Source organism: Lacerta agilis, chromosome 14, assembly GCF_009819535.1.
Source record: "Lacerta agilis isolate rLacAgi1 chromosome 14, rLacAgi1.pri, whole genome shotgun sequence".
Taxonomy (NCBI): domain Eukaryota; kingdom Metazoa; phylum Chordata; class Lepidosauria; order Squamata; family Lacertidae; genus Lacerta; species Lacerta agilis.
The window spans coordinates 16,876,441-16,901,647 of record NC_046325.1 but is presented as its reverse complement, the minus strand read 5'-3'; the positions used below and the strand labels follow the sequence as shown (position 1 = coordinate 16,901,647).

Genomic DNA, 25,207 nt, shown 5'->3' with positions numbered 1-25,207 from the left:
CATACACAATCATATTAATCTAAGGAAGTTTTTCCCTGCTTTTGGGACAATTTTTTCCTCCTCTTTAAATTTATGCAGATAAAATAACCAACTTCTTCATTTGATCTTCCTAATAAATATCGTTTAGCCTCCTCATCCTGAACACAGCTAAAATTAACTTTTCAGACTTCGGACATCGTGTGTGGGTTTCAAACACTGAATTTTGCTTTTATAGCCTTGAGAAAAGCTTACAAAATCTTAAAAATTTAAGACGACGACGATCACCTTGACTAACTTTTATTTATTTTTACACCTGGGCGTTTATTTCCTGATAACCTTAAAATCCAGCAGCATTCCCTAAACAGGAAACACTGAAAATAACTCCAGACGGGGAGATAAAAAAATTCCCGACTAGGGATTTCAACATAAACCTCCCTCCACCCAAAACAAACGGCGCCTTTCAGATGCTGGGGATCCAATTCTCCAACATTTGGGAACAGTATGTAGCCTATATACCTCCAGCACCCTGTGTACTATTAAAAATAAGATAAAAATGGCAGTGCATATGAACCTGACACGCTTTTACCCATCTCACTACCGCGATCTATCTGTCTGTCTGTCTGTCTGTCTGTCTGTCTGTCTGTGTGGTGCGCCTGCTAAGGATCCCGTTTGATTTCTGGCGCTGCTCTCCCAGCCTTTTCCTTCCCAGCTGATCCGGCTCCCAATCCCCTCCTGCTTCCCCCCATTTTAAGACCCACCCCTCAGGCCCCCACGGGGGGGGGAACACACACACAACCCCACCCCCTTTCTAACACGCCCCGTCCAGACCCCACGGCGCTCACTGCCCCGGCATCATGTCCCGCTCGGAGGAGGTAAACCGGCTCACGGAGAACGTCTATAGGGTGAGTGAGCGGGACACTTTCTATCCTTTTCATCATCCCTTCCCCATTCCCTCTTTCTCTCTCTCTCTCCATTCTTTCCCTTGACCCCTTCCTCTCTTCCCAGATCCCCCCCCGTCCGTTCCTCAGCCAGCCATCTCCCCTGTTTATTCCTCCTGTTCTTCCTTTCTTCCCACCCCCTCCGCCCCTCTCTTTGGCTCCCCTTCATCTCTCTCCCCCCCCCCCGTGCCACCTCCCTCCCTGATTTGTGTTTCCGTCCTTCTTTTCCTCCGCCCCAGTCCTTCCATCCACACCCCATCGCACACTAGCCCTTTCCAGCACCGCCACACACACAACCCCCCTTCCCCCCCATTCTTTTTTGGCTTTCTGGCTGTTCTTAACCAGCCTTTTGTTCACCTCCCAAAATCTTTTGGAAAAAACAGAGCCTCGGAAAAGGAAGGGACAGTGAAAAGGGAGGAGAGGCCAGTGGGGCAGAGTTGTTCCAGCAAGGCCCCCTCCCAACCCCACATTTCCACAAACACACACACTTTGTGCCCAACCCACCCCCGCCGCCCCCCACCTTTTGAATGCAGAGAAAAGGATTCGAAGGTAGCGCAACATTAATAATAACGTCCAAGTCTAGGAAGTTCCCCCTTCCCTCTAGTAAATAAAAAAGGGGGGGAGCCAGACAAACCCTAATTAAGATGGAGAAGTTGTGTGAACTTTTAAAAAAAAAGTTTTGCTCAGATAACGGACTTGTTCTGTTATTTGCAGGAGAAATGTGGCTACAGACAACTTTATTATTATTAATTATTATCATCATCAGGTCCCACTGCTTTATTAGAAACTCAGCTGTGCGTTTGGACATGTGGATGGAAAAAAACTTGGGGGGGGTAGTTCGTCAATGGTGATAGAAATACTACCGCTAATAAAGTGTTTTTGTTTTGCTCACTTCCTTGGAAAGAGACACTTTGCTAAGGATGTGTGGGGCCAGATTCTGATCTGGGCTCCCTTCTTTCAATGAAATCTGCGGTTATCCGCTTTTCTGGTTAAGTTCAGATGGAGCTGGAAGCTTTTGCTCTTTCTGTGTGTTTTCTTCTCCCATATGGAAATGAAGCAAATCCCATGCCAAATCCCAGCCTCAATGTACTTGGCCAGGAGGAGGGAAAACTTAACCCTTTCCGCTCCCCATCCTCTCTCCCTGAGACGTGTTGCCTAAACATCTTGACTCCAACTGGGTGGGATATTCTCTTCTTATCCGGGAAGGAAGCACGCACATAAGCCGGGGTTCCTGTGCTTTCTTTGCTGTCTTCGCTCAGCAGAGACACATCTGACAGCTGTTAAAGCAGATGCCGAGAAGGGGCCATTGTCTCCTTGGGGGTTGGGAAGGTGGGGGCAGCAGTGGGGCTCGTATTGCCTGAAATCTGGGTCTTCAGAGCAGTTTTCTTTGGGTGTGTGGGCAACGTTATACTCGCCAGTGCTGTTATCACAGCCCAGACATCGGAGATAGAGGTATCAGCAGGCTTAGGAGAATCCCAAGGTTTGCAGGAGCATAAAATAATATTTAGGGTAGAGACCTGAAAATGAGGAGCTCCTTCCCAAAAAAAAAAAACACCAAATGAGGACTGGAGCATGCTCAGTCAAGGCAGAATTCACTGTTGTGGAATGGAAAACCCAAGTGGTAAGGGAGAATGAAATGGACTGCATATTCCTAAGATTTTGTTGCAGTGCCCACTTATTCTAATTTTTTATTACATTTTTAGTTCACATTTCCTCAGAGGAGCTCAGGATGACTCTCTCCTTCATTTGATCATCATCACAACGACTTGTTGAAATGAGGTTAGAATGAAAGATAGGGACTTGGCCCATGGGCTTCATGGCTGAGTAGGGGTTTGAGTCTGGATCTGCCCAGTTGATTACTCTAACCATTACTTTTCAATAAGTCGTTGATCCATTTTTTGTGTCTGCCAGGCTAAAAGATCATATCATTAGCTTATCATGCTAATGAGGGGGACATATGAATATTGTAAATTTAGAACAGAAAATGGAAGAAAGGGCAGGATGTGATTGCGGTGTTCACCTGCACATTATTACAGGAAAGCAAAATACCCCTTTTCACATCATGCGTGAAAATGCCTTTTTGTGATGAAGCAACAGCAAAAGAACCAGGTGAGAATAAGGTGGAAGAAGAGACCATTCAGCATCTGACTACAGGAAAGGGATTTTTAATCTGGAAGTAGAAAAATACCATCAAAAGAAGTGGGCTGGCTAACATCCTCCTCACTGTGCTAGATTTTTACTTGCAGGGAACTTTCATATGAGGGCCAGGTGAGACACGTGCAGTTTTAAATGATTATAATGCCCAATTCTACCACAGGTCTAGTGTCAAGGATCAGTGGGACTGAGCATCTTCCCAAGGTCCACAGGCAAGCTTGGGTCCAACCACTAACCCTAGATGCAGACCTGATTTCCTATTTCCAGGGCAGCTCTCTCAGGTTTGGCGCCCTCTATCACAGCCTCTATCAGGACACGGGTGGCGCTGTGGGTTAAACCACAGAGCCTAGGGCTTGCTGATCCGAAGGTCGGCGGTTCAAATCCCCACAACAGGGTGAGCTCCTGTTGCTCGGTCCCTGCTCCTGCCCACCTAGCAGTTCGAAAGCACGTCAAAGTGTAAGTAGATAAATAGGTACCGCTCCAGCGGGAAGGTAAACGGCGTTTCCGTGCGCTGCTCTGGTTTGCCAGAAGCAGCTTAGTCATGCTGGCCACATGACCCGGAAGCTGTACACCGGCTCCCTCGGCCAGTAAAGTGAGATGAGCGCTGCAACCCTAGAGTCATCCACGACTGGACCTAATGGTCAGGGGTCCCTTTACCATTACCACAGCCCCAAATGATAGGGGGTAGGGAGAGGTGTAGACACTCTGTGACCAAGGCTGGCCCTTTCTCACCACTTATTTCTGGTGAATGTTTAGGCCAGGCCAACTATTTTTTATTTTGTTTTGTCCCATTCACAAGACATCCCTTCTCCTCTCCCTCTGTCCATCGTTCTGTCTGCTCCCTTCATCCCATTCCAGTCTGTCTTTCCATCCTCCCACACATTCCTGTCTGTCCAAATAATCCTCCCTCCCTCTCTCCGGTTCCCCCCCCCTTGGGCACTCTTGATCAGAGTCAAAACAAGATAAATAGCTTCCTGACTAGTAGCTACCGAGCAGCACACATGAGTCATGGAGAACTCTAAATTTCGCTAATGCATACCTGTAAAAAATAATAATATTAAAACCAATTCCTTCATTAAAATGAAATGAATAAAATGTCACAGTCCTTATCAACCATTATTTCTCGATTCCCAAATATATGAATTGACTTTTTGCATATGAATATAACATACAAAATATAGGTCATAAGAAAATCTGTAGAGTTTTGTTTTATTTTTCATGCAGAAATTATGTTAATTTTATTTTATAGATGTGGACAATGTTTTAGTAAAGTTTAGGGTTTCTGCTCACTCTTGATCATGCCATTGTGGGGGTTAGCATGCTAGACTACTGTTGGGTTGCCATGGGTCAGTCAGCACTTCTGAACCCACCTCATAGGGTTGCTTTGAGAAATATAGGGATATATATCTGCTCAGCTGAACTCCTTAGAGCAGGGGGTGGCCAACTCCCAAGAGACTGTGATCTACTCACAGAGTTAAAAACTGGCAGCGATCTACCCCCTTTTTTGGGGTTCAGGTCAAAGTTGTTGAGTTTTTTCATGGAGGAGGTAAAATGTTGAGCTTTTTTTAAGGGGAGCCACAGTTGTTCAGCTTCTTTGGGGGGAGTCAATGATCTACCAGTGATCTACCTCAGACGTCCAGCGATCTACCACTGGAGAGCCAGTGTGGTGTAGTGGTTAAGAGCGGTAGACTCGTAAACTGGGGAACCAGGTTCGTGTCTCCACTCCTCCATATGCAGCCGCTGGGTGACCTTGGGCTAGTCACACTTCTCTGAAGTCTCTCAGCCCCACTCACCTCACAGAGTGTTTGTTGTGGGGGAGGAAGGGAAAGGAGAATGTTAGCCGCTTTGAGACTCCTTCGGGTAGTGGAAAGCGGGATATCAAATCCAAACTCTTCTTCTTCTACCTGTTGGACATGCCTGCCTTAGAGGAAAACATGGATAACTAAACTATTTGACCTAGCTACTTCGTTTATCCATTCCTAGAATTCTCATCTATCTGTGGCCTGTTTCACATGTCATACTAAGTCAAGCCGTGGTTTAGCATGAGTGCTCCTGGAGAGGATGCCATGGCCACATTGCTCCTCTCTGGTTACTGAGTGTTATGCCGAGTTAAGTTGCAGTTTATCTTAGTCTGTCCTCTGCATCAGGGGTTATGGCTAAGCTCTCCTGGACAAACAACAAGCCACAAAGGACAAACCTTAGTTACAGCTTGTGATTGGTCTGGGGGAGATCGAAATTACAAGACCAGTTCCAGACAATACACTAAGCTTAATGATGGCTTGGGTCAGTGCAGCTTCAGAATGCCTGGGGAGCAAACAAAACAACCCCAAGCTACTTTCCCAGAGTGCTGCAGGTTCACACTAAACCATGGTTTGTTTTGTTTTAGCGTGACATGTAAACCAGGTCAGTAAACCCAGGTAGCCTCTGTCATATTCAACTCCCTGCATGCCACCGCGTATACTACTCCCCTTCTTTGTGCCAGATTATATATCTGCTCCCAGAGTATGTTATTTTGTTTTATTTTTTTCATTTGTAAGATTTTTAGACCACTTTTCTTCTTCTTTGGCGATCACTCGTAGCTGAGTAAGATTGTCTTCCATGAATATGGTCTTAACAGTGTGTTTGTATGTGACTGTGGAGGCCAATTCTGGATCCATATGTCCTTCCACAGTGGGGACATAAGCTTGCAGGTGGGAGTTGCCAAATGTGTCTTCCTCTTAGCTCATTTCTCTCTCCCTTTCATCCCCAAAGTCCAAAGTTTCACTAAGCTATACAAAGTAGTTTTCCAACCATAAGAAAAATACAGGTTAACATCAAATACAATTTAAAATCAGACCATACAGAATTCAGACTCTTATCTCCTGCACCAAGTTGCCCATCAGTTTCTCTATCAATTACATTTATTACAAATTTAATAAATAATAATAATAATAGTGTGTGTCTCTTCTAAGCTCTCGTGATTTATCTTGTTTTGCAAGGACGTCCTCTCTCCTGATAATACGGAGAGAATCGTGATGCTAAGGGGACGAACCAATCACTTATGTCCTTCTAATTACTGTGGATTTCAGCGAGGAAATGAAGCACACGCCTCAGCCTCTCTGTGGGAAGTTAAAGTGCCTAAACTTTGTCTGAATCATGCCAGAAGGATTTGCATCATTTGTTTGTTTTCTGCTCCCTTGTAACCAGGCGATTCTGGACCAATTCAACCCCAGTCTAAGGAATTTTGTTACTATGGGAAAGAACTATCAGAAAGCACTCTCAGGTAATGGAATGCCCAGTCCAGCCCTTGACCTCAGGCCAGGTCAGAGTTGGTGTTCCTTAAAGGGGAAAGGTCTCTGCAGCTTTTGTGTTGAGAGTTTATGATTCAATGGTCCATCCCTCCACCCCTTGCAGGAGTTACAGTGGCCGCCAAGGGTTATTTTGATGCCTTAGTGAAACTCGGCGAGTTGGCCAGCGACAGCCAAGGATCCAAGGAGTTAGGTAGGTTTTTTATTTGACCTACGGCCCCCTCAGGAGGGAAGAGACTTATTTCCTACTACTGAACTCTCTCTAGAGCATTCTCGCGCACTAATTTTGTGCTTGCAAAAAGGTGTTAGCAAATTATGACTTGACGAGCATCATTGTAAGAGGGCAGGCAGGCAAATCTGGAGTCGGCATAACCTAGCAAACCCACAGCATCTAGTCTCTGTTTGGAACCATGTAGTTTTGGTCACTCATGTTGCTCGCAAGTGGTTTGTTGGGCGGAGCAGAGCAGCAACACTGGAGTACCAGCAAATAAGTCACTGCCACTTACAAGGAGGAAGAAGGGAGGGGTGAAGCTGCAAGGAGGTCAGTGTAGTGCAGGGGCACCAGCAGAGCCACTCCTGCACCCCTTCCGCTTCCCGTAATTGGCTGCGGAATATCTTCTGGGAGGCTTGAGTTGCAACTCTGCTCCACCTGCCGTGCCGCTTCCAATGAGGATACCACTTGCACTTGTCTCATCATGTACATACCCCATATCTGGACTATTGGTGGCGAATAGGACAGCATTCCATGTGTTCCTGGTGACTCCATGGAATTATGCCCTTCAAGCATCATGGAATCATCAAGGGATGGCGCCTCAAGGCAGCAGAGACCCCACATCTCTGCTTCTGTGCGAACCGAGACGTTGAGCCGGTTTGCACATTCAGGAAAACCAGTTGGTAAAATTTCATTTGTGCTGTGCTGTTTCAGGCTGAAGGCGAGGGTGTTGGTTGTGTTTGCATGCTTGAATCCTTACTTAATTTTTTTTTAAAAAAACCAACCTTGTACAGTGGTACCTCGGGTTACAGACGCTTCAGGTTACAGACGCTTCAGGTTACAGACTCTGCTAACCCAGAAATAGTGCCTCGGGTTAAGAATTTTGCTTCAGGATGAGCACAGAAATCGCGTGGTGGTGGTGCGGCAGCAGCGGCAGGCCCCATTAGCTAAAGTGGTACCTCAGGTTAAGAACAGTTTCAGGTTAAGAACGGACTTCCAGAACAAATTAAGTTCTTAACCCGAGGTACCACTGAATGTTTGAATGGCATGGCAGGGAGGAGTGTGTGGCCTCAGTTTCTCCCTGCCATCCTATTTTTCTGCATGAAGGGTTTTGTTTTTGTTTTGTTTCACTAGCAAGCATTCAATATCCACCCATAAGAAGAGTCTTCTCGATCGGGCCTGTGGCCCATCTAGTCTCACGATGGCCAAGCAGATGCCCCATTGGGAAGCCCACAAGCCAGACCTGAGGGCAACAGCAACACTCTCAGCACACTGAGAGTGTCCATCAGCACACTGCCCCTGACAGTGGATGCAGAACATAGCCACTGTGGCCAATAGAGCCTTATCTCCCATGAATTTGTCTAATTCTCTTTCAAAGCCATCCAGGTGATTTTTTCAGCATTGCTTCTCATAGCCTAAAACTGCACATGCCTAAGGAGATTGTTGCTGCTTGGCTCTGCTGACGGTGTAAACTAGTCTTAAAGCTCGTCGGCTGTGGGGCCTTGTGGTTTTTAGCAGTAGCTGTTTTGTACTAGTCTCCACTGTAGATAGGGCTGCCAAGCGGCTAAAGATTTTTTTAGTGGTTCTGTCAAACGATCCATCAATTACATGTAAATAAAAGTGCGGCAGGCCTTTTCTTGAGATGTTGAAGGAAATACGAGATAAGGTACGATTTCACAAACAAAAGCTGCTGCTCATTGTTAGAAGCAAAGACAATCTTTAATATTTCCTCTTTTCAATTCCCTGTTGCAACACCAGAACCAAAATAGACTCCAGCATAAACAAGGGCGCCCTTAAGTCATGGCCCGATTGATTAAAATCGGCCCCCACCATTAATCAACTCCACCATGCAGCAGAGGGAGGTAGCGAGAAAACTGTGGTGTTAGGGTGGGCTGTACCACTTCACAGAAGAGGTAGGGATGCCAGTTTTGAACACTGACCCATGTAAACACAACTCCCTGCAAGTTACAAATTGCACATAAGGTGCAGTATGGTATAAGAGATTCTAGAGTCCTGCCCATTCCCTTTCATCCTGGTTACTATTTATTGGGCAGTTTTCATGTAGCTGAGCATTCAAACATGCCATCCATACCTGCAGCCTGAAATGGAACAGCCCACATTCTGCTGCATGTGTATCCCAGTTATAAATCTGTTGACGGTTCCTCCTGTCTTGTAGCCCTAACTGTAATGCCACCTTTAGATGGGTTTTTAAAAATGTACAATCTCAGATATAGTTCAGACATATTTTTTTTCCTGTCTAAATGGTTTGGGGCCAGGTTGTGCTGTGGAATGGTCTTCTTTGGGAGGCTGGCTGGGGCTCATGGGAGCTGGAGTCCAAAACAGTCCCCCCCGCCACCTCATGTCTTCTGTATCTTGTGATTTTGTTGTATACCTGCTTGCTTCCCTGGCCACCTCCCTTTGTACCCCGCCCACCCTTTCACCTATCCCCTCACAGCTCGTCCCAACCTTCACCCTCATTTAAAAGATGGGGTGCCTTGCCTTCATCCATTCAACGACATTTAGCGGGGGGTGGGGATGGGTGGCTTCGCAAAACAGTTTGCTAAACTCTTATGTGAAGCACCTCTCCCCCCTCGGTTAAGCGCCTGTCACCATCACCGTTTCCTCACTCTCCTGCCTTTTGTTCATCATGCTGGAGCTAACATGGCTTCCCCAACCACAGAGCATGACAACAACCTTAGCTTATTATGTATACGGGAAGATATTTGTGATTGACAATGCTTTAAGCTGACTTTGAGAGCTCCTGTAGCCAATAGGCAGGATACATATTTGCTTTTCTTTTCTTTTTAACATCTTTTTATCACTTCTAGCTACTTAGGCAATAGGGCTATGAACTGCTCCTGTGCTAGATCACACTTTCTTTTGGAGGGGATGCGCCCATCTAGATGTCCTCTAGTGTGTGCTGCGTCACATTGATCTAATCTCTGTGCCAGGTGTGTGCACAATTGCACAATGCACCCCCAATGCAGAAGCTGCAGAGCGGTGCTCAAGTTTGTGTGTATGTACCGAGTTGAAGACCTCCTTCCACGAATGCCTGCCATCAACATTTTGGTTCCAATTAAAAGCTGGTTGGAGTTCCTTGGTCAACTCCTAGGAAAGGAATTAACCCGAAAGGAGATTATCCAGGGACAGGCAGAGTCCAGGGGACAAAGGACCTTTTCATAGACCAGGGAATGTCTGGGGTATATTAAGCCTCCAATCACCTTGACCTACAGGTGACACGTTGTTCCAAATGGCTGAGGTTCACCGTCAGATCCAAGTGCAGCTGGAAGAAACGGTGAGTATCTGTATGTGATGGGCCCATTTGGCCTGGCATCAGGCCTGCCTGGATCAGACTGATGGGCCTATTTAGACCTCTGCCCTCTTCCCCTTCCTCTCCTTTGCTGCCTCCAATCAGGACTGCAGGCCCACCTATCCTGGTATCCTGTCATGTCCAAAAGTCATTCTTGGGACCTCCAATCTATGGGCAGGAGGGGGTAGCACTGACCTTCGTCTTCCTGACTCTCACCCTCTCCTTTCCTGCTTCTCTGTCACCTGATCCCAGCTGAAGCTTTTCCACTCGGAGCTGTTATCCCAGCTAGAACACAAACTGGAACTGGATATCAAGTATCTGATGGTGAGAGAAAGATTAATACCTGAACCCTCCTCTTCTGCCATTTCAAGTTTGTCGGCCTGTTGTCATGTGGGTATTCATCCGCCCATCACTTCTTGTGCAATATTCTATCCGAAGCTTAATCTTTGCTAGGGCTCAGTATCAGAATCTATCTATGCCCCGGATGTCTGAAATAATGATGAAGGAAAGTACCCCTGAGCTCGTGCAGAATTACTTTCCCTCACCACAGAGCCTGTCACAACATTCCTAGAATCTCCAGGTCAAATAGTGTATGGCTTCCAGAAAGGCATGTGCCTTGCATTTGTTTTTTTTAATAAATTGAACACTGGTTCCATCTCTGTTTATATTCATTTCCATTTCTTACAGCTGGCCATTTAGGGAGGTATCTAATTTACCCACAGAAGAGAGTGCCATTGAGGCAGGAATTTATTCAGCTAAGCATGGGGTGTGATGTTTCTTTCATCTTGTCTTTATCTCACAATAATTCCCCAAGGAAGATGAGACTGAGGGACAGTCAGAGTCTATGAGAAAGCAAAGGAGACTGTGGTCAGCAATTCTTCACAGGCCTTCACTTCTCTGGAGAGCTTCTTGCTAGCCAGCGACAAGGCCAAAACGAGGCCTTGCTATTCGTGAGGAAAAGCTTGAGGGCTGGGCACTCTCTTGAGAGCCCTCTAGGTTGAGGACTGGGAACTTGTAGCCCTCCAGATGTGGTTGAACTACAACTCCCATCAGCCTCATCTAGCGTGGCCCTCAGTCAGGGAACTTGTGGACGGCCACAAGTTCCCTACTCTTGCCCAAGGTGAAGATGTGCAGCTCAGCTCTCAGACTGACTGTGAAGAAATAAGGGTCCACAGTCAGTATTGTTTCTGCCAGGTCCAAGATTTCTCTCAAGACTGACCCAGTTTGACTCAAGGAAACCAATAATCCATTCAGTGTGTTGTATTGATCTGAGAAGGGTGTGACCTGAGGTGTTTTCCAGCTTGTCATTCTGTCAACATGCATCTGTCGAGGGGTGGGGAACCTCTGGCTCAGGTTGAATGCGGCCCTCTGGGGCTCTTTGTTTGGCCCCTGGGATTCTCCCTATGCCACAACTTCTCCCCAGATCTCTGAACTCTGACCCTGCTCCATCTCCTCCTTCAGTAACTGAGATAATGCCTCTTGCTTGCCTGGATAGAAAGGTGTGAGTGTGTGTAAAAGCTTTGTGTAGCTGAAACTGTAGCCTACCTTATATAGATAAGAGACAAGACATCCAATGCTCTCCCCATTTTTGCCTCTGGCCCTGCCCACCTCTGGCACGCGGCCCCCTGATGCAGAAAGGTGGCCCTCAGACTGAAAAAAGATTCCCCACCCCTGATCTACTTGTTCATCCGAAAGGAATAAAAGCTCAACAGCCCATTTGTTGAGCTGCTCTTTGTATTTATATTTGGAATGAGGCTCAGAGAACCCAGGAAGGATCCTGTTCCTTCAAGGCTGACCTGGCTATGTACTGTCTGGTGCCCTCTCTCCCTCCCTCTCCACCTCCTAGGCTACCCTGAAGAAATACCAAGGCGAGCACCGTGCCAAAGCAGAGTCAATTGAAAAGTGTCAGACGGAGCTGAAAAAACTGCGCAAGAAGTGCCAGAATAGCAAAAACCCACAGAAATATGGGGATCGCGAGGTGCAGGTAAGATTGGCAGCGGAGGAGGGAGGGATTCCATAAAGGGAAGTGCTTAAGAGAACAATGGAAATGTTGCTCGTTCCCTCAGGGAACAGTGTCACATCCTGCCAGGAGCGGATATGTGGAATTCCAGGTCAGGCTATCTGGGCAGGAGACAGAACAGCCTCATGTCTCTCTCTTTTTCCTCAAGTTCAGTGAGCTTATTTAGAAGATATAAGATAACAAGTGAAGCTACCTTATGCTGAGGTAGACAAATGACCTCTCTAGCCCATCTACCATCTACCTTGGCTGGAAGCAGCTGTTCAAGCAGTGGTCTTTTCCCCTGTTCTGCAGTCTAGGATGCCTGGGATTGAACCCACAACCTTGCACATCACTCACTTAAAAAAAAAAAATCAATCTTGTAACTTTAAAGTTTAAAATCGGTCCATCTCGTGACATATCATATTAAAGCCCATGAAGTTCTGAAGAGAATGGTGTTTTTAGTTTTGACTTATCTCAATTCTGGGCTGAGCTTTTAAGGTGTTTGCGTAGTCCTGCAAGGCCAAAATGGTCAATTCTCACAAACGGGATAAGATAAAAAAAAATTAAAATTCCAGCTACATTTATTTAATAATAATAATATTAATAATAATAACAACAGCAGCAGCAGCAACAGATAGGTTACAAAAAAAATGGCACACAACAGAACAACCTTGCTGGTATGTGTTGTGTTTCAAAATTTTGAAAGTGTATAATATTGGGAAGTTCTGTTTGTGTAAATGAAAAAATACAGATCTGAATGCAAAAAGGTGTAGGAATATTGTTGTTTGTAAGTTCAGCTTTCTAAAGTTTTTCAGTGGAGCAGGTTACACTCAGGACCTGGCTACTCCATACAGATGCCATCTGGGTGCTGGGATTGGGGTCACTAAGAAGTTTATGTCTTTAAAAGGGTTTAACATTCTTTGGCTGTTTAGTGCCTGGAGAGGTAATCTCTACAGAGGGGGTACCTGGGTTGTTGACAGTAATACAAAGAGAAATGTACACAGTCTGTCTGCCAGACCCGTGTATATACTTCATTGTGTGCACGCCCGTAAGCGCACGTACAGGCAAGTGCATACGTGTGCACATCATACATGCCATGTGCTTTATGCATGCACACCCTGTACCCAGAGCCTTACACAAACACCCTGCTTGTTCAGAATGCATGCGCAAGTGCAGTGTGCTGCTTTTGCACACCTGCCTTCACACGCACAGTCGGTACACACTTACACAACAAACCTGAAAGGTCGGGCAAAGCTTCTCTGCGAGGGGATGGAGTCCTGTGCATGGGGAGTGCTGCAGAAACGGTGCACCCGCCTTGATTCAGATGTCACCCGTCTTCCTCGCTCTCTGACTCAATTTGGTCTGGTGCCCTGTCTCCCCTATCTACCATCCGCCACCTACCCCCATCCTGTGAATCCTAGCAGCAGCGTTTGGCTCTGGGAAAGGCCCCTTTTGTCAGCCTTGTTGCTGCGGCAACCATTACTTCAGGATCAAGGCCTGCTCAGGCTAGAGGCCGCAAGGAGGGGGCTGGTAGGGAATGGGGTATGGAGATAACCCTTCAGCTCCTGGGTCTTATAAGGCTGCCCCCTGCCCCTAGCTTCCCAGGATATAAAATCAGCACAAGCCCTATGTTTCTTAGATTAGTTGTTTCAGAGCACCTTTGCCATCCTTTTGTACTCAAAATTGGGCTGAAATTGGAAAGAAGCACTGACTTCTCTCCACAATTGTCTCTCTATGCTTGCTTATGGATAGAGCTCAGATCCTAATTGTGCGAGTGTGGAATTAGGCAGTGGCAATTACTCCGCATTAATTAATCCAGAACAATGTGCCAAAGGATTCTAGAAACTGCCCTGAGGCAATGGAGGTGTCCTTTGCTAGGAGAGTGAGAGTCGCAAACAAAACGGTGCCCAATGTTTTTCCCTAGTGCATGCGAACAGGAGTACATTTGAACGCTAATGTATCTGTTGGTTGTAATAATATCTCTCTGTGAGCCGTGCAGCTTTCTAAGCGCTGAACAGCAGTTCCAGCCGTGAGCCAGGGAGAAACTGCATTGGGCAAATGTCTGATATAGAATATAAAACAACAGGGTGTTTTATCTCACCCCACAGGCAACATTTCAAAGAGTAGGGCAGAAATTACCTTGAACAGGGGAGAGGGGAGGGAACAGCCCAGAGCATCAAAAGGTCAAAAAGCCAACAAGAAAGAGGCAGGAGGAAGGCGGGGATGAAACCACAAAATGATGCTTGAAGTGAAAAGAATTTTTATTATATGATGTGATACTCCCCAAACATGTTTTGACTTGTTGCATTCTTCAAGGGCTCTAGGAGAGATGATAACAGCAATGTGTTAAAAGAGTACTGAGTAAAATACTTGAAGTGTTTGCGCATCCAATGAACAATCACACATTTCGTTCTGTTTTTAAAAAGTAAATAGTGGGCATGTGGGGGGGGGTGATCTGTATTAGTGCTGGCTGCTTAGAGGGAGAGGAAGCAAGAGAGATGGGTGCGGGGAGCCTCTTCTGCTGTGGCCTCAATTGGAAATGAGACTCCTTTGCTGCTATTTTATTTTATTTTATTTTAAAAAAAGAAATAATGAAATTGCTAATTGCGTGAGTGGTGTCCTGCCTGATTTGGCCCTTACTGTTGCTGGTTAAGTTTCTCTGTTTTATTACTCAATCTAACCAAAGAGTTTAGAGACTAGAAGACATATACAGAATGTATTCAGAATTCTCCTCTACAGCAGTTCCTTTTCACTTTTTTTTTTTGAGAGAGAATGGAAGTTAAATATACCTGGTTTGGTATGATTTTGAGGCAAAGGGTATTTTTTTATGCAAGGTCATTATCGTCAGTTCAATAATCATTGTTGACATCTCTCGCACTTGCTCCTGAAGAAGGTGACATGTCAAAACATGTTTCCACACAGTATAATAAGAAAACGATTTTGCTTCAAGTATGATTTTGCACATTTCACCTCCTTCCCTTCTCCACCTTTTGGCTTCCTAAAGAATTCACCCCAGTTTTAAACATCCTTTTTTATTGTAAGCCGCTTGAATGATTTCTGTCAAAGGGTGTTGGGATTTGTTGTTGTTGTTTAGTCGTTTAGTTGTGTCCGACTCTTCGTGACCCCATGGACCAGAGCACGCCAGGCACTCCTGTCTTCCACTGCCTCCCGCAGCTTGGTCAGACTCATGTTGGTAGCTTCGAGAACACTGTCCAACCATCTTGTCCTCTGTCGTCCCCTTCTCCTTGTGCCCTCCATCTTTCCCAACATCAGGGTCTTTTCCAGGGAGTCCTCTCTTCTCATGAGGTGGCCAAAGTATTGGAGCCTCAGCTTCAGGATCTGTCCTTCCAGTGAACACTCAGGGCTGATTTCCTTAAGGATAGATAGGTTTGATTTTCTTGCAGTCCATGGGACTCCTTCATGGATCACTGCCTTGCCGTGGTGAAGGGGCTTGAATAACTCAGAGAAACTGAGCTATGCCGTGCAAGGCCACCCAAGATGGACAGGTCATAGTGGAGAGTTTAGACTAAATGTGATCCACCTGGAGCAGGAACTGGCAAGCCACTCCAGTATCCCTGCCAAGAAAACTCCGTGGTGGGATATACATTTATGAAATTAAACAAACGTGTGCTACATAATATAGGAGAGACTAAATGGTGTACAGCGCTGCTATGGAGGCCTGGCTGTGAAGCAGTTGGGCCTCAGATTACAACATGATGGTTCCTTCCCTTCTCATGGTGGTTTTTGCCTTAGTATGTAGAGATCATGAGCACCAAACAGAGCGAACTGGATCGATTCGTGGCTGAAGGCTACAAGGCAGCCCTGACGGAGGAGAGGCGCCGGTACTCTTTTCTGGTGGACCGCCAGTGTGCAGTCTCCAAACACTTCAGCAACTATCACACTAAGGTGAGCTGCACCCTCTCCACTACAGAAGGAGGGATTAGAAGCCCCTGTTTCACTTTCCCTCTCCCCAATGTAGGCTTCAGGAGAGCGAATCAGGAAGGGCCATTTGCATTCTGCAATTCCGCGACTGCACAGCAGAATTTGGCACGGGCGCGGAATTTATCATTCTGAGACACTGAGCCAGGGTGATGTTGTGGTTAGAGAATATTAGGATAATAGAACTGCCAGTGCTTTGGACTGTGCCAGCCTCCCTGCCAACTTGTCCCTCTCCCTTCCAGTAAACGGCAGCCACACAGCTGTTGGAAGGTCAGGTAAGTGTGTCTCCCCCCCCCCCACCATGCTGTCTGCTCCTGTACAGCCAAGTCTAGGTGAAATCTGAGAATTAGGGGTGGGGAAGAGAACTCAGCACAACCTCCTGCAGTCTGGAGCTAAAAGACAACCGCGAGTAGCTTAAGAGGGACAGGGTGGAAGCCAGTTGGCTAAAAGAAAGCAAAAACAAGCAACATGGACCTTGTTCTTCTTTTCATCCCTTTGCAGGTACGGGAGCTGCTGGCAGCCAAGTTGCCCATCTGGCACACATCGTGCACTCAACCCACCCGCTTGCCAGAGCGGGCCCTGGCCCTGGTCAAGCTCACGGCCAATAACCTCTCTGGTGGGACTCCCATACCAGCCACTGATGCCCTCCCTGTCTCCAAGGTCCTGGAAGAGCTCTCGGAGCTGGGGCCAAACCACGTGAGTCCATGGGGTGGACTGGTGAACAGGCCGCTCATCCTGGGGGCCCCAACCTCCCTCTTTACTGCCAGGATTCAAATGGCAGCTCCCAAACTACTAATGTGACATTTAGCCAACTGTGAAGAAGAACCACACTCGCCCAAAGGTTGTAAGTTCTCTGTGCGGAGGGGAGGTAGGGCAATAGGATGCATTGGGGTTCACCTGTATAATGCCCTATCCGTTCTTTGCTTTCTCCCTCCACCAATCCACCACAGCGTGCCTCAGTCCAGGAGGTGATGCCGTTACCAAATGGTGACTCACATCGTGGGCGGGGATCACGGGACTTGGGGCACCCGCCAGTCACCGAACCCCTCACCATCACATCAGGTCTGCCACCCACACAAACCACTCAGGCCCCTCCACAAACCAAGACCACCGACAGCTATTCCTGCACCCTGCCAATGCCACGCAAAATGTCAATGGAGACCCGCCTGGCAACGCTGGGTAAGTGCCCCAGGTTGGTTTTGACCTGCAGCCCATCTTCCTTGTTCAGCCACAGCACCAGTTAAAAACCGGGATGAATGGAATGGGACTTCCACTCTGTAATTTATGCCATCTGATCCGTCATGGTTATATTGAATTCTCATCAGAACTCCAGATGGTGCAGCGTCAGGACAGAACAAATTCTGCCCATTCCCCTAAAACAACAACATTGGAGTTGCACGATGCCCCTTTTCACCATTGCACCATTTGGGAACTAGGCAGGATGGAGGGTGAGATGCAGAACTTAAAGAGAAGCCATAAAACCTTTTGAGCACTGATTGTAAGAACTGTTGGTGACTTGTAGAAGTCAGTTGGTAGCTTGCCACACCTCCACCTGTGTGATGTATCAGCGGAGGATGTGGAGCCCTAGTAGAGTCTTCAGAGATTTCCTGCTCCCATCAGACAGCTTCTTCCAGAGTCTCCAGTTAAGAGGAAAACTCCTCTCTCATACAGTTCTAAGTGTTTATTGTCTGCAGACGCTAAACTATATACAGCTCTTCTGGTCTTAGAAGTAAATATACATATGTACAGAGAGATACACTAACAATATCACCTTTTCCCTATCCCAATTCTGTTCCCACCTCCCCACAGTGGAGAACAAAACCCTGCCCCGCATCAATCCTCTGTCGGTCCTGCCTCCACGTTCTGAACGGCGGAGGGTCCAGGCGATATTCTCACACGCGGCAGGAGAGAACAGCACCTTGCTCAACTTCCAAGAGGGAGACATCATTCTCTTATTAGTGACCGAGGCACGGGACGGCTGGCATTATGGGGAAAACGAGGCAACCAAAATGTAAGCAAGATCCTCCCCCTTCTGCCCCACACAAACCCAACTGGTAGGCTTTCCCTGTTGGATGGGTGGGAATTTACCCTTACCTGTGTGGGTCCAGGTTATGTGTGCAGTTTGCAGGGACCAGGTATGAGGATCCTCTTGCAACCTCTGCAGGGGGAGGGAGAGAGGGAGGCCTGTTCAGCTTGAATAAGAGCTGTAGTGCAATAGTAGCCGAAGGTCCCAGGTTCAGTCTCTGACATTTTATGGAGCAGGTGATGTGAAAGACCTCGGTCTGAGACCTTGGGGAGCTACTTCCAGCCACAGCAAGGGATACTGAACTAAGTAGACCTCCATGGACCTTACAGCCAGCAACCGCTCGACTCAGCTCCCTTGAGGTGAAGGGCTGTTGCTCAGTGGCAGAGCATCTGCTTTGCATGCAGAAGGTCCCAGGTTCATCTTTACGTGGGGCTGGAAGAGACCTCTGCCTGAAACCATGAGCAGCTGCTGCCAGTCAGTGTAGACAATACTGAGCTAGATGGACCAATGGCCTGACTCAGTGTTAATTAGCTTCCTATGTACCCTTGCATAAGGGTCTGGGAGTCCCACTCAGAGTAGACTCGTTGACATGACCAATTTAGGTTCATTAATTTTAGTGGGTCTACTCTTGGTTGGATGCAACCCCAGCTAGGAGGCACTGTCCTTCAAGAACATTGCGTGGCCCATCTGGTGCAGCAACCTGTTCTCACAACAGCCATCCAGGAGCCTTTGGGAATTCGGAAAGCAGGACCTCACAGCCCTCTCCCCACTTGCAGTTCCTAGCAAGTGACATTCCGAGGGATACTGCCTCTGATGGTGAGGCCGTTGCAAAGAACACCGGCTATCAGCCTCTTGGTTTCGTGACTAAACCAAGCTCATTCCCCTTTCTTGAGAACCCCGATCATCTGGGCTGCTAGCCCCTGCTATTTCTTAGCCCACTAGGTGATCTCCCCAAACCTCTCTGCCTTGGCTATGCCTGCTTCTGCCGCTTCTTGTCCTTAGCACTGACCCTTCTTAACCCCAACCTCAAACACAGAAAGAATAGGAAGCAGTTGTTGGCCCTTTTCTTTTCTGGTCTTAAATGTCTGCTTCCCATGCTTCTCCCTCCCCATTTCCCCTTTTACAGGAAAGGCTGGTTTCCTTTCTCCTACACCCGGCCCTTCCCCCTAGCCGAAGGGTCTGACAAACCGTTCAGCAGGTAAGGTGGGAGATGGGGGCCCCAGTGCCTCAGAAGGAGATTTGGCTGATGGTGGAGGGACAGGTCAATTTGAACCTTTGAGACTGATTGCCTTAAGGGTCTCCAGCGGCTGACCTTTGCAGGAGCTGCTCATGTTTTAATACTTGCCAGTCGGCAAGGGATTATGTAGGAATAGGGTTTCCCATCCTTGTACTGCACTGGGCTTTGTGCTCACCTGCCTCTCCCACTGCCAGAAATATCTATATATATATAGGTAAAGATATAGATGGATCAAGCAGGGTGGGCTGGGTGCCCAGGCTATATATAGGGTTTCCTCAAAAGCACAGAAGAGAGGGAGAAATCCTGGATCAGATGTAGGAAGCAAAAGTCGTTTGGCATGAATTGCCTTAAAACTTCCTCCTTTCCCTTTCCTGAGCAGCTTCCCACTTAGCAAGATGAACAGTAGCAGCACAGGAAATTTGGACCGAGCCGGGTCTCCACCCATTGGCTCCGACGGTGGCGACGGCCCACGCTTCGGGCCTTCACCGCGTGCCACTGCATCCCGCCAGCGCCCTTACAGCATGCTGAACCCAGACCTGTCGCAGGTGAGTCTGCGGGGTGGCTGTGTGTGGAGAAGGAGCTGAAGAGCGCTAGAGGGGCCCTAGCCACGGCTGTCCTCTTAACATTCGTGTGCTGCCACCCAGTGGTCAAAGACCACTAAGCAACATTCCTTAGCAGAAACAATTCAAAATTCAAGTTGCAAATTCTGCGGTGCAAAGTTTTTACAGTTTTGTGGCTTCATCTGCTGCTCTGGGGTTTGGATCTCTGGGTCTATGGGCCTTTTGCCTAAACTGAAAGGATTCTCTGAATGCAATTCTTTCTCGTTTTGCTTCCCAGCTAGCAAATGAATTTGGCAGTCCAAGTGGCTCCCCATCAAGGTAAGAAACCCTCCTGTGGCTTCCACAGCTGTCTTTCTTCCTGTGAGACCTCCAGTGCCCCAATTCTGATATAATTTTGCATATAGTGCTTTAAGAGTCACAGAGGGCACAAGGCACCATGACCCAAAGCTTCTGGGGTGCCTTGTGATTCAGGCCTAGTTGACGCATTCAGGAGAGTGAAGTGGTAGAATGGATTGCCCTTCAGGTTACAGGTGGGAAAACTGCAACTTTTCAATGCTCCTATACATTTAAAAATAAATAAATCATGCAGACAGGAAACTAGCACTGTGGGCAAAAGGCCAGGCTAGAGCCTTTGTCCCTGAAATGTGAGTCTTATATTTGCAAGTGGGCTTCTTTGTTTTAAAATGGAAGAGCATTAAAGGGTGTTGTTTCCCCACCCATTGTCTGCTCTCTGCATTCTGCATTGTCACCTCATTTGCTGCCACATTGAGCTAACCCCTACGAGATGCTTAATCTCAGGGTTGTGGGTTTGAGCCCCACGCTGAGTGAAAGATTTCTGCATTGAGGTAGCCCTCATGGTCACTTCCAGCTCTACAATTCTGTGCTTCTATGGTTCTGAGAGTAACAACTCCCTACCCAGAGCTTCAGAAAGCATCCTTCATGATCTGGTGCTTCCTTCCTGCCACGGTGACACTTATCCTTCTCTGACTTACCCTTTCCCACTGCAGGACCAACCCATTTGCTCACATCAAGCTGAAGCGTACGGTGACCAACGACCGCTCAGCTCCGCTCATCCAGTGAGAGGTGTGGTGATTGGTGGACCCAGATTGCTGCACCCACTTCCTCTTTTGACCCCACCGTGTGGCCTTTCCTACCTAACAAAGCATTCCTGGCTTGGAGTCGGCGCCACAGGCCAGGCCAGGCCTGCCTCCTCATCACCCCCTCTAGTTGCCATTGAGAGTATTGGGCACGGACTGTTGCATGTTGCGCTCGATGGCAGCGATTTCCTGCAGGGGACACAAGCCAACAGCAGAAGGACAGAGAACAGGACAGAAGAAGGCACTAGTTTGCAAGCACAGGTGTAATAGCTGGAGGAACAGAGGCAGAAGAAAGATTGAGGATGTGGGACTGGAGGTCAGATGGAAGGAGAAGAAGACTAGGGTGGATAGAGGGGGACTCGGAGCCACTTCTCACATTGCAAAATTTATTTAAGGAAGGCACATCACTAGATCTGGGCATGTGGATGCAATTAATGTTCCTTGGAACTCAGTGGCAAAGTTTCCCCTTTTTAAAAAATTGTATCCAAGTTGCACCCCCATGCTTTGAAGTAAGGCCCCATCATTTCAGTGGCATGTATTCCTAAGTAAGGTGTTTGAGACCAGATTGAAAGTGAGGCATGGTTAAATCTCATTAGAAGCAGTGGGATTTAAGAATTCCTGACTTCCTTGAGCCTTAAATTTGCCTCACTTTCTCTGGAATTCGTGTGTACAGAGCATGGGTTCAACTGTCCAGGTGGCACCCTTGATGGCTGCAGTTGTGATAGCCTGGTCCTTCGAAATGTTAGCCCCTTAATGGCAATAAACATCATGTAAGGGATATACCGGTATCCCTTGTGGTTAAAAAGGCTGCCTATGGTGAGATCATCCCACAGAGGGACCACTAACAGGAAGTCTCCCGGGTCTACCCCTGCAGTATAGAATTCAGAGATTTCAGGACTGAGAAGGGGAGAATAGTTTGGGAGAGAGAAGAAATGGGTATCGTTGCAAACGGAATTTGGGAAAGGCTGAATTCAAGGCTGATTCTCACTTTCAACATACAACGTACACCAGTCAGTTACGCAACATGTGGTTATACATCACTTGGCAGCTGAATGTGTGAACTGACTCCATTGAAAAGCATTGAATTGGAAGAGATATGGAAGTTGTTTCTGCAATATATTAAGTGTGTGTTGGCCTACTAATACATATGAATTCCTCACTTCGTAATTGCCTTCATCAAGCGGTAAACGTACCCACTTTTGGCAGCCCTTGGCTACTTGAGGGTGAATATATGAGCAGTCTCCACTGACAAGTCAATAACTGCAGGGCATATGAAAACTGTTGGCATTTGATCTACAGTGGCTGCTTGAGACTTGCCATTACGGAGTGATTGTATGCATGTGACAACTAGTCCATCATTATAATTTGTGCAGGGCAACAAGGTGTGTTAAAGAGAAACTGGGATTTAGGTTTCCTGGGTTTTCTGGAAGTGCAGTGGTTGCTGAGCTATTCTCCGTGGGCGGCTGGGTAGTCCACAGACCTCAACGAAGTGGTTCACGCGGCTAGCGAGCTTTGACTGCTCTTCAACCAGAAGTTGCAACACTTTCACAGAAAAACAACGCCGGCCATCTCCCCAATACCCCTTTCATGAAACATGGGCTACCAATTTTCCTCACGTGTTCACTGTGTAATTTATATTGATTTGTGTAGCAGATTTAACCATAACTTCACCATGCTAGGATATATGGCCATCTGCGAGAATAGATTTTGTCGTTGTCCCAACATTTTGGGGGAACCAGTAATGTAATGAGACGTAGATAGAAAACTCAGGAGTCAGGACTCCTTACTTTTTTTGGGAGAGGTAGCCAATTAGAGAAAGGCAGCTGGGAAATGTTAAAATAATTGAGGATGTTTCTTAACTTCAGTTGCTGGGAGAAGAAAACAATCTGCAGCATTATACATGTCTTGGGGAACCAAAATGCAGGCATATTGGTCAAAGCCCAAGCTGACTAATTCAGCTGCAAACATTTTGTCGCAGCAGTTATTTCTCTTTTGAGAAAAGGGCATGTTGTCCCATTTCCTGTGCGGTGCCCCCCACACTAGCAAGGCACTCGTTTTAAGGACTGGCATGCTGCCCCCTGTGGGGAAAGATGTGCCATTGCAGACTCCTTGTCCTGGTTACTTTGTCCTAGTCCTTGACCTTGCCTCCATCTTCCTCCGTTTCTGGAAATGTCCATGGTCCATCCCTCTTTCAGACCCGGGATGAGCAATCACGAAAGCAATACGCAGGGTAGCTACCTCTGTCGATGTTCACAGCTCCGTAGCAAAACAATGGCCTTTGCCACAGGGGCCAGGAAGGGTTGAAAGAACCACGGGCCTTTGGACATGTGGTCAGAGCTTGTCAACGCAGGAGATAAAATGTTTCAGCTGTGTAAATGGGTTCCGTGTGGGGTGGCAAGGACTCCTCCTCAGCCATTCTGTCGCATCCCCTTGTTTTCTTTACTTTGCAATATTGGTTGTCCTCGGGTGTTGATTTACATTCAGGGTGGGTGCAATTGGCAGCATTAAAACTTACAGTGGGTGGTTAAAATGGCAAGGTCAGCAAAATGAGCTACAGAGAAGTAGCTACCCGTCTGTGTGATACATTTTCAAAAGTTGGCATATAAGACCAGTGCTTGGCTTGGATAGGGTTAGGGAAATTGCATATGCATTGGATAAGGCCAAATTGTATCCACGAGAACGTGGCTTCAGGTGCTGAACAGAAGGGTGTGAAGAAGGCTAACTGGTTTTGTGCCCTCTTTTTATGTTTCTGGTGTATCATCCAAAGCTGAAACTTGCTCATCTCCTCTGCTATGAGATGAGATGTGTGTGTGCCAGATGCTGGGGAAGTCCACATGTGCAAGGCAAGCGGGGGTGCTGCAGTTCCTCCTTGGGACATGGCACCAGAAGTGTGAAAAGTGAATGTGTGTCCCCTCTGCCCTCAATTTCCATGTAATGTCTGAAGCTGCTCTCCTTCACAGAGATTCCCAGTAGGATAGCTGTCACCAGTTTGCCAGGACAACTACTTCTTGTACTATGGACAACCAAATATAGAATGCTTTTTTGGGGTGTGGGGGGAAGAGGAATCAAATGTGACATTTTGGTGTGGCTATGTGATTGCAAATGTCCTTTATGAAATAACCAGCTGCAGAATTTTCTGTAGCAGATTGTTGATCGCAGAATGTGATATATTATCTAAAACCTATGCAGCTGGGAAGTGTGCCTTATTAACAGCAAATGCCTAATTTCACCATACTCACAGCCATGGGCTTAGCCAGGATTTATGTTAGGGGTGGCAGGCTTCATGTTGGGGGGCAGAACCCCCTCCACTAGAGAGAAATGACCCCAATCCCCACGTTGGTTTTATGTATGCGTGCTTCTTATTTTGCATGTTTCTGTAGAGTCAGTTCTAGGGGGATTTTGCATTCTGGATATTTCTACTTGGAAAGCCTGTAGTGTGAATTCAAATTGCAGGATTTCATACCTGAGATCAAAGTTTTCAAATTCTGAGCATGGAAATGATGTGACAGTTTTTATTTGGGGACATTCTGCTTTGATGGAATGGCAGAGATGGCAGCGTTTGATTTGCAGGAACACTCATTGTAACACACTCAAACAAAATCAGAGTTCTGGTGTTTGCTTTTAGAGGGGAAAGCAAATTGAATTCCATTCCAGCTTGTGTGCTCTGTGGCCCCCAAGTGGAAAGAATCCATCCTGTCCCACTGCTTTGTTCGGTTGACATATTTCCAAGGGCAAAAATGGGTCAGTGCTGATGACTAGTTACAAGGTGGTGACTTACCTTGATGTGCGTGTAACAGCTGAGTAAACTGGATTATTATTTTTTTTTGTCCTTCTGAGTGGTGGGAAAAGAGGGAGTCTTATTGCTGCATCTGCATCAGATCAGAAATCTAGGGAAGCATTGGGTAGTAAAATTCTCCTCCCTTCTCGGTAGGAAAATACAAGGCCATTAGTTCAGCAAGTGCACCTCACAGCAAGTTACCCATCAATAAATAGCTTTCTCTTTTTATTTAATGAGTATGTTTGTGTGCGCACACATGCACTCTAAATATGTACATGTGTACATAGCTGGGTGCTTGATGTGGCTCTGAACAAAGTGTGGAAAGGATATGATGTGTTTCATTTGAGGGTATTTGGCTTGTATGTGTGTGTGTGTAAGAAGCATCATTGCATAGGGACACATGAGGTGTGCAGCTATTCGTGGCCGTGTGGGGGAGTCTCTCACTAGCTATGTATATATCTCCATGTCGATACTTCCTAATTCTAATATTAATAAAGTTTAATATAAACCTACTCCTGCTCTGGTTTTCTCATTCTCTGGAAACCAAATCTCACAGTGGGCCGGTCAAGGTATGCATGGGTCGTTCAGTCGTTCAGTCGTGTCCGACTCTTCGTGACCCCGTGGACCAGAGCACGCCAGGCACGCCCATCTTTCACTGCCTACCGCAGTTTGGCCAAACTCAAGCTAGTAGC

General features: G+C 47.0%; 1 protein-coding gene across 2 annotated transcripts; it reads left to right on the top strand.

Moving 5' to 3' along the window:
• The first annotated feature begins 775 nt into the window (after window positions 1–775).
• Window positions 776–25,027, top strand: LOC117058217 (brain-specific angiogenesis inhibitor 1-associated protein 2-like). Of its 2 annotated transcripts, XM_033169234.1 has the most exons (14): window positions 776–881; window positions 6,258–6,333; window positions 6,465–6,551; window positions 9,803–9,864; window positions 10,132–10,203; window positions 11,726–11,863; window positions 15,632–15,784; window positions 16,319–16,513; window positions 16,768–16,996; window positions 17,627–17,828; window positions 18,970–19,041; window positions 19,460–19,625; window positions 19,918–19,958; window positions 20,648–25,027. In XM_033169234.1, exons 1-14 carry the CDS (start codon window positions 834–836, stop codon window positions 20,718–20,720), a joined length of 1,614 nt encoding a protein of 537 aa, XP_033025125.1. In that variant the 5' UTR covers window positions 776–833; the 3' UTR covers window positions 20,721–25,027. The 2 variants fall into 2 exon arrangements, with proteins under 2 accessions (XP_033025125.1, XP_033025126.1); XM_033169235.1 differs by lacking the exons at window positions 6,258–6,333; window positions 6,465–6,551 and having other exon boundaries at window positions 836–881.
• Window positions 25,028–25,207: the final 180 nt, after the last annotated feature.

Bases quoted from the DNA above. Each gene is read 5' to 3' on its own strand.
- LOC117058217 (XM_033169234.1), top strand. From the start codon at position 834: ATGTCCCGCTCGGAGGAGGTAAACCGGCTCACGGAGAACGTCTATAGG. The intron at 882-6,257 runs GTGAGTGAGCGG...CCTTGTAACCAG, and splicing joins TCACGGAGAACGTCTATAGG to GCGATTCTGGACCAATTCAA. The intron at 19,959-20,647 runs GTAAGAAACCCT...TTCCCACTGCAG, and splicing joins CCAAGTGGCTCCCCATCAAG to GACCAACCCATTTGCTCACA.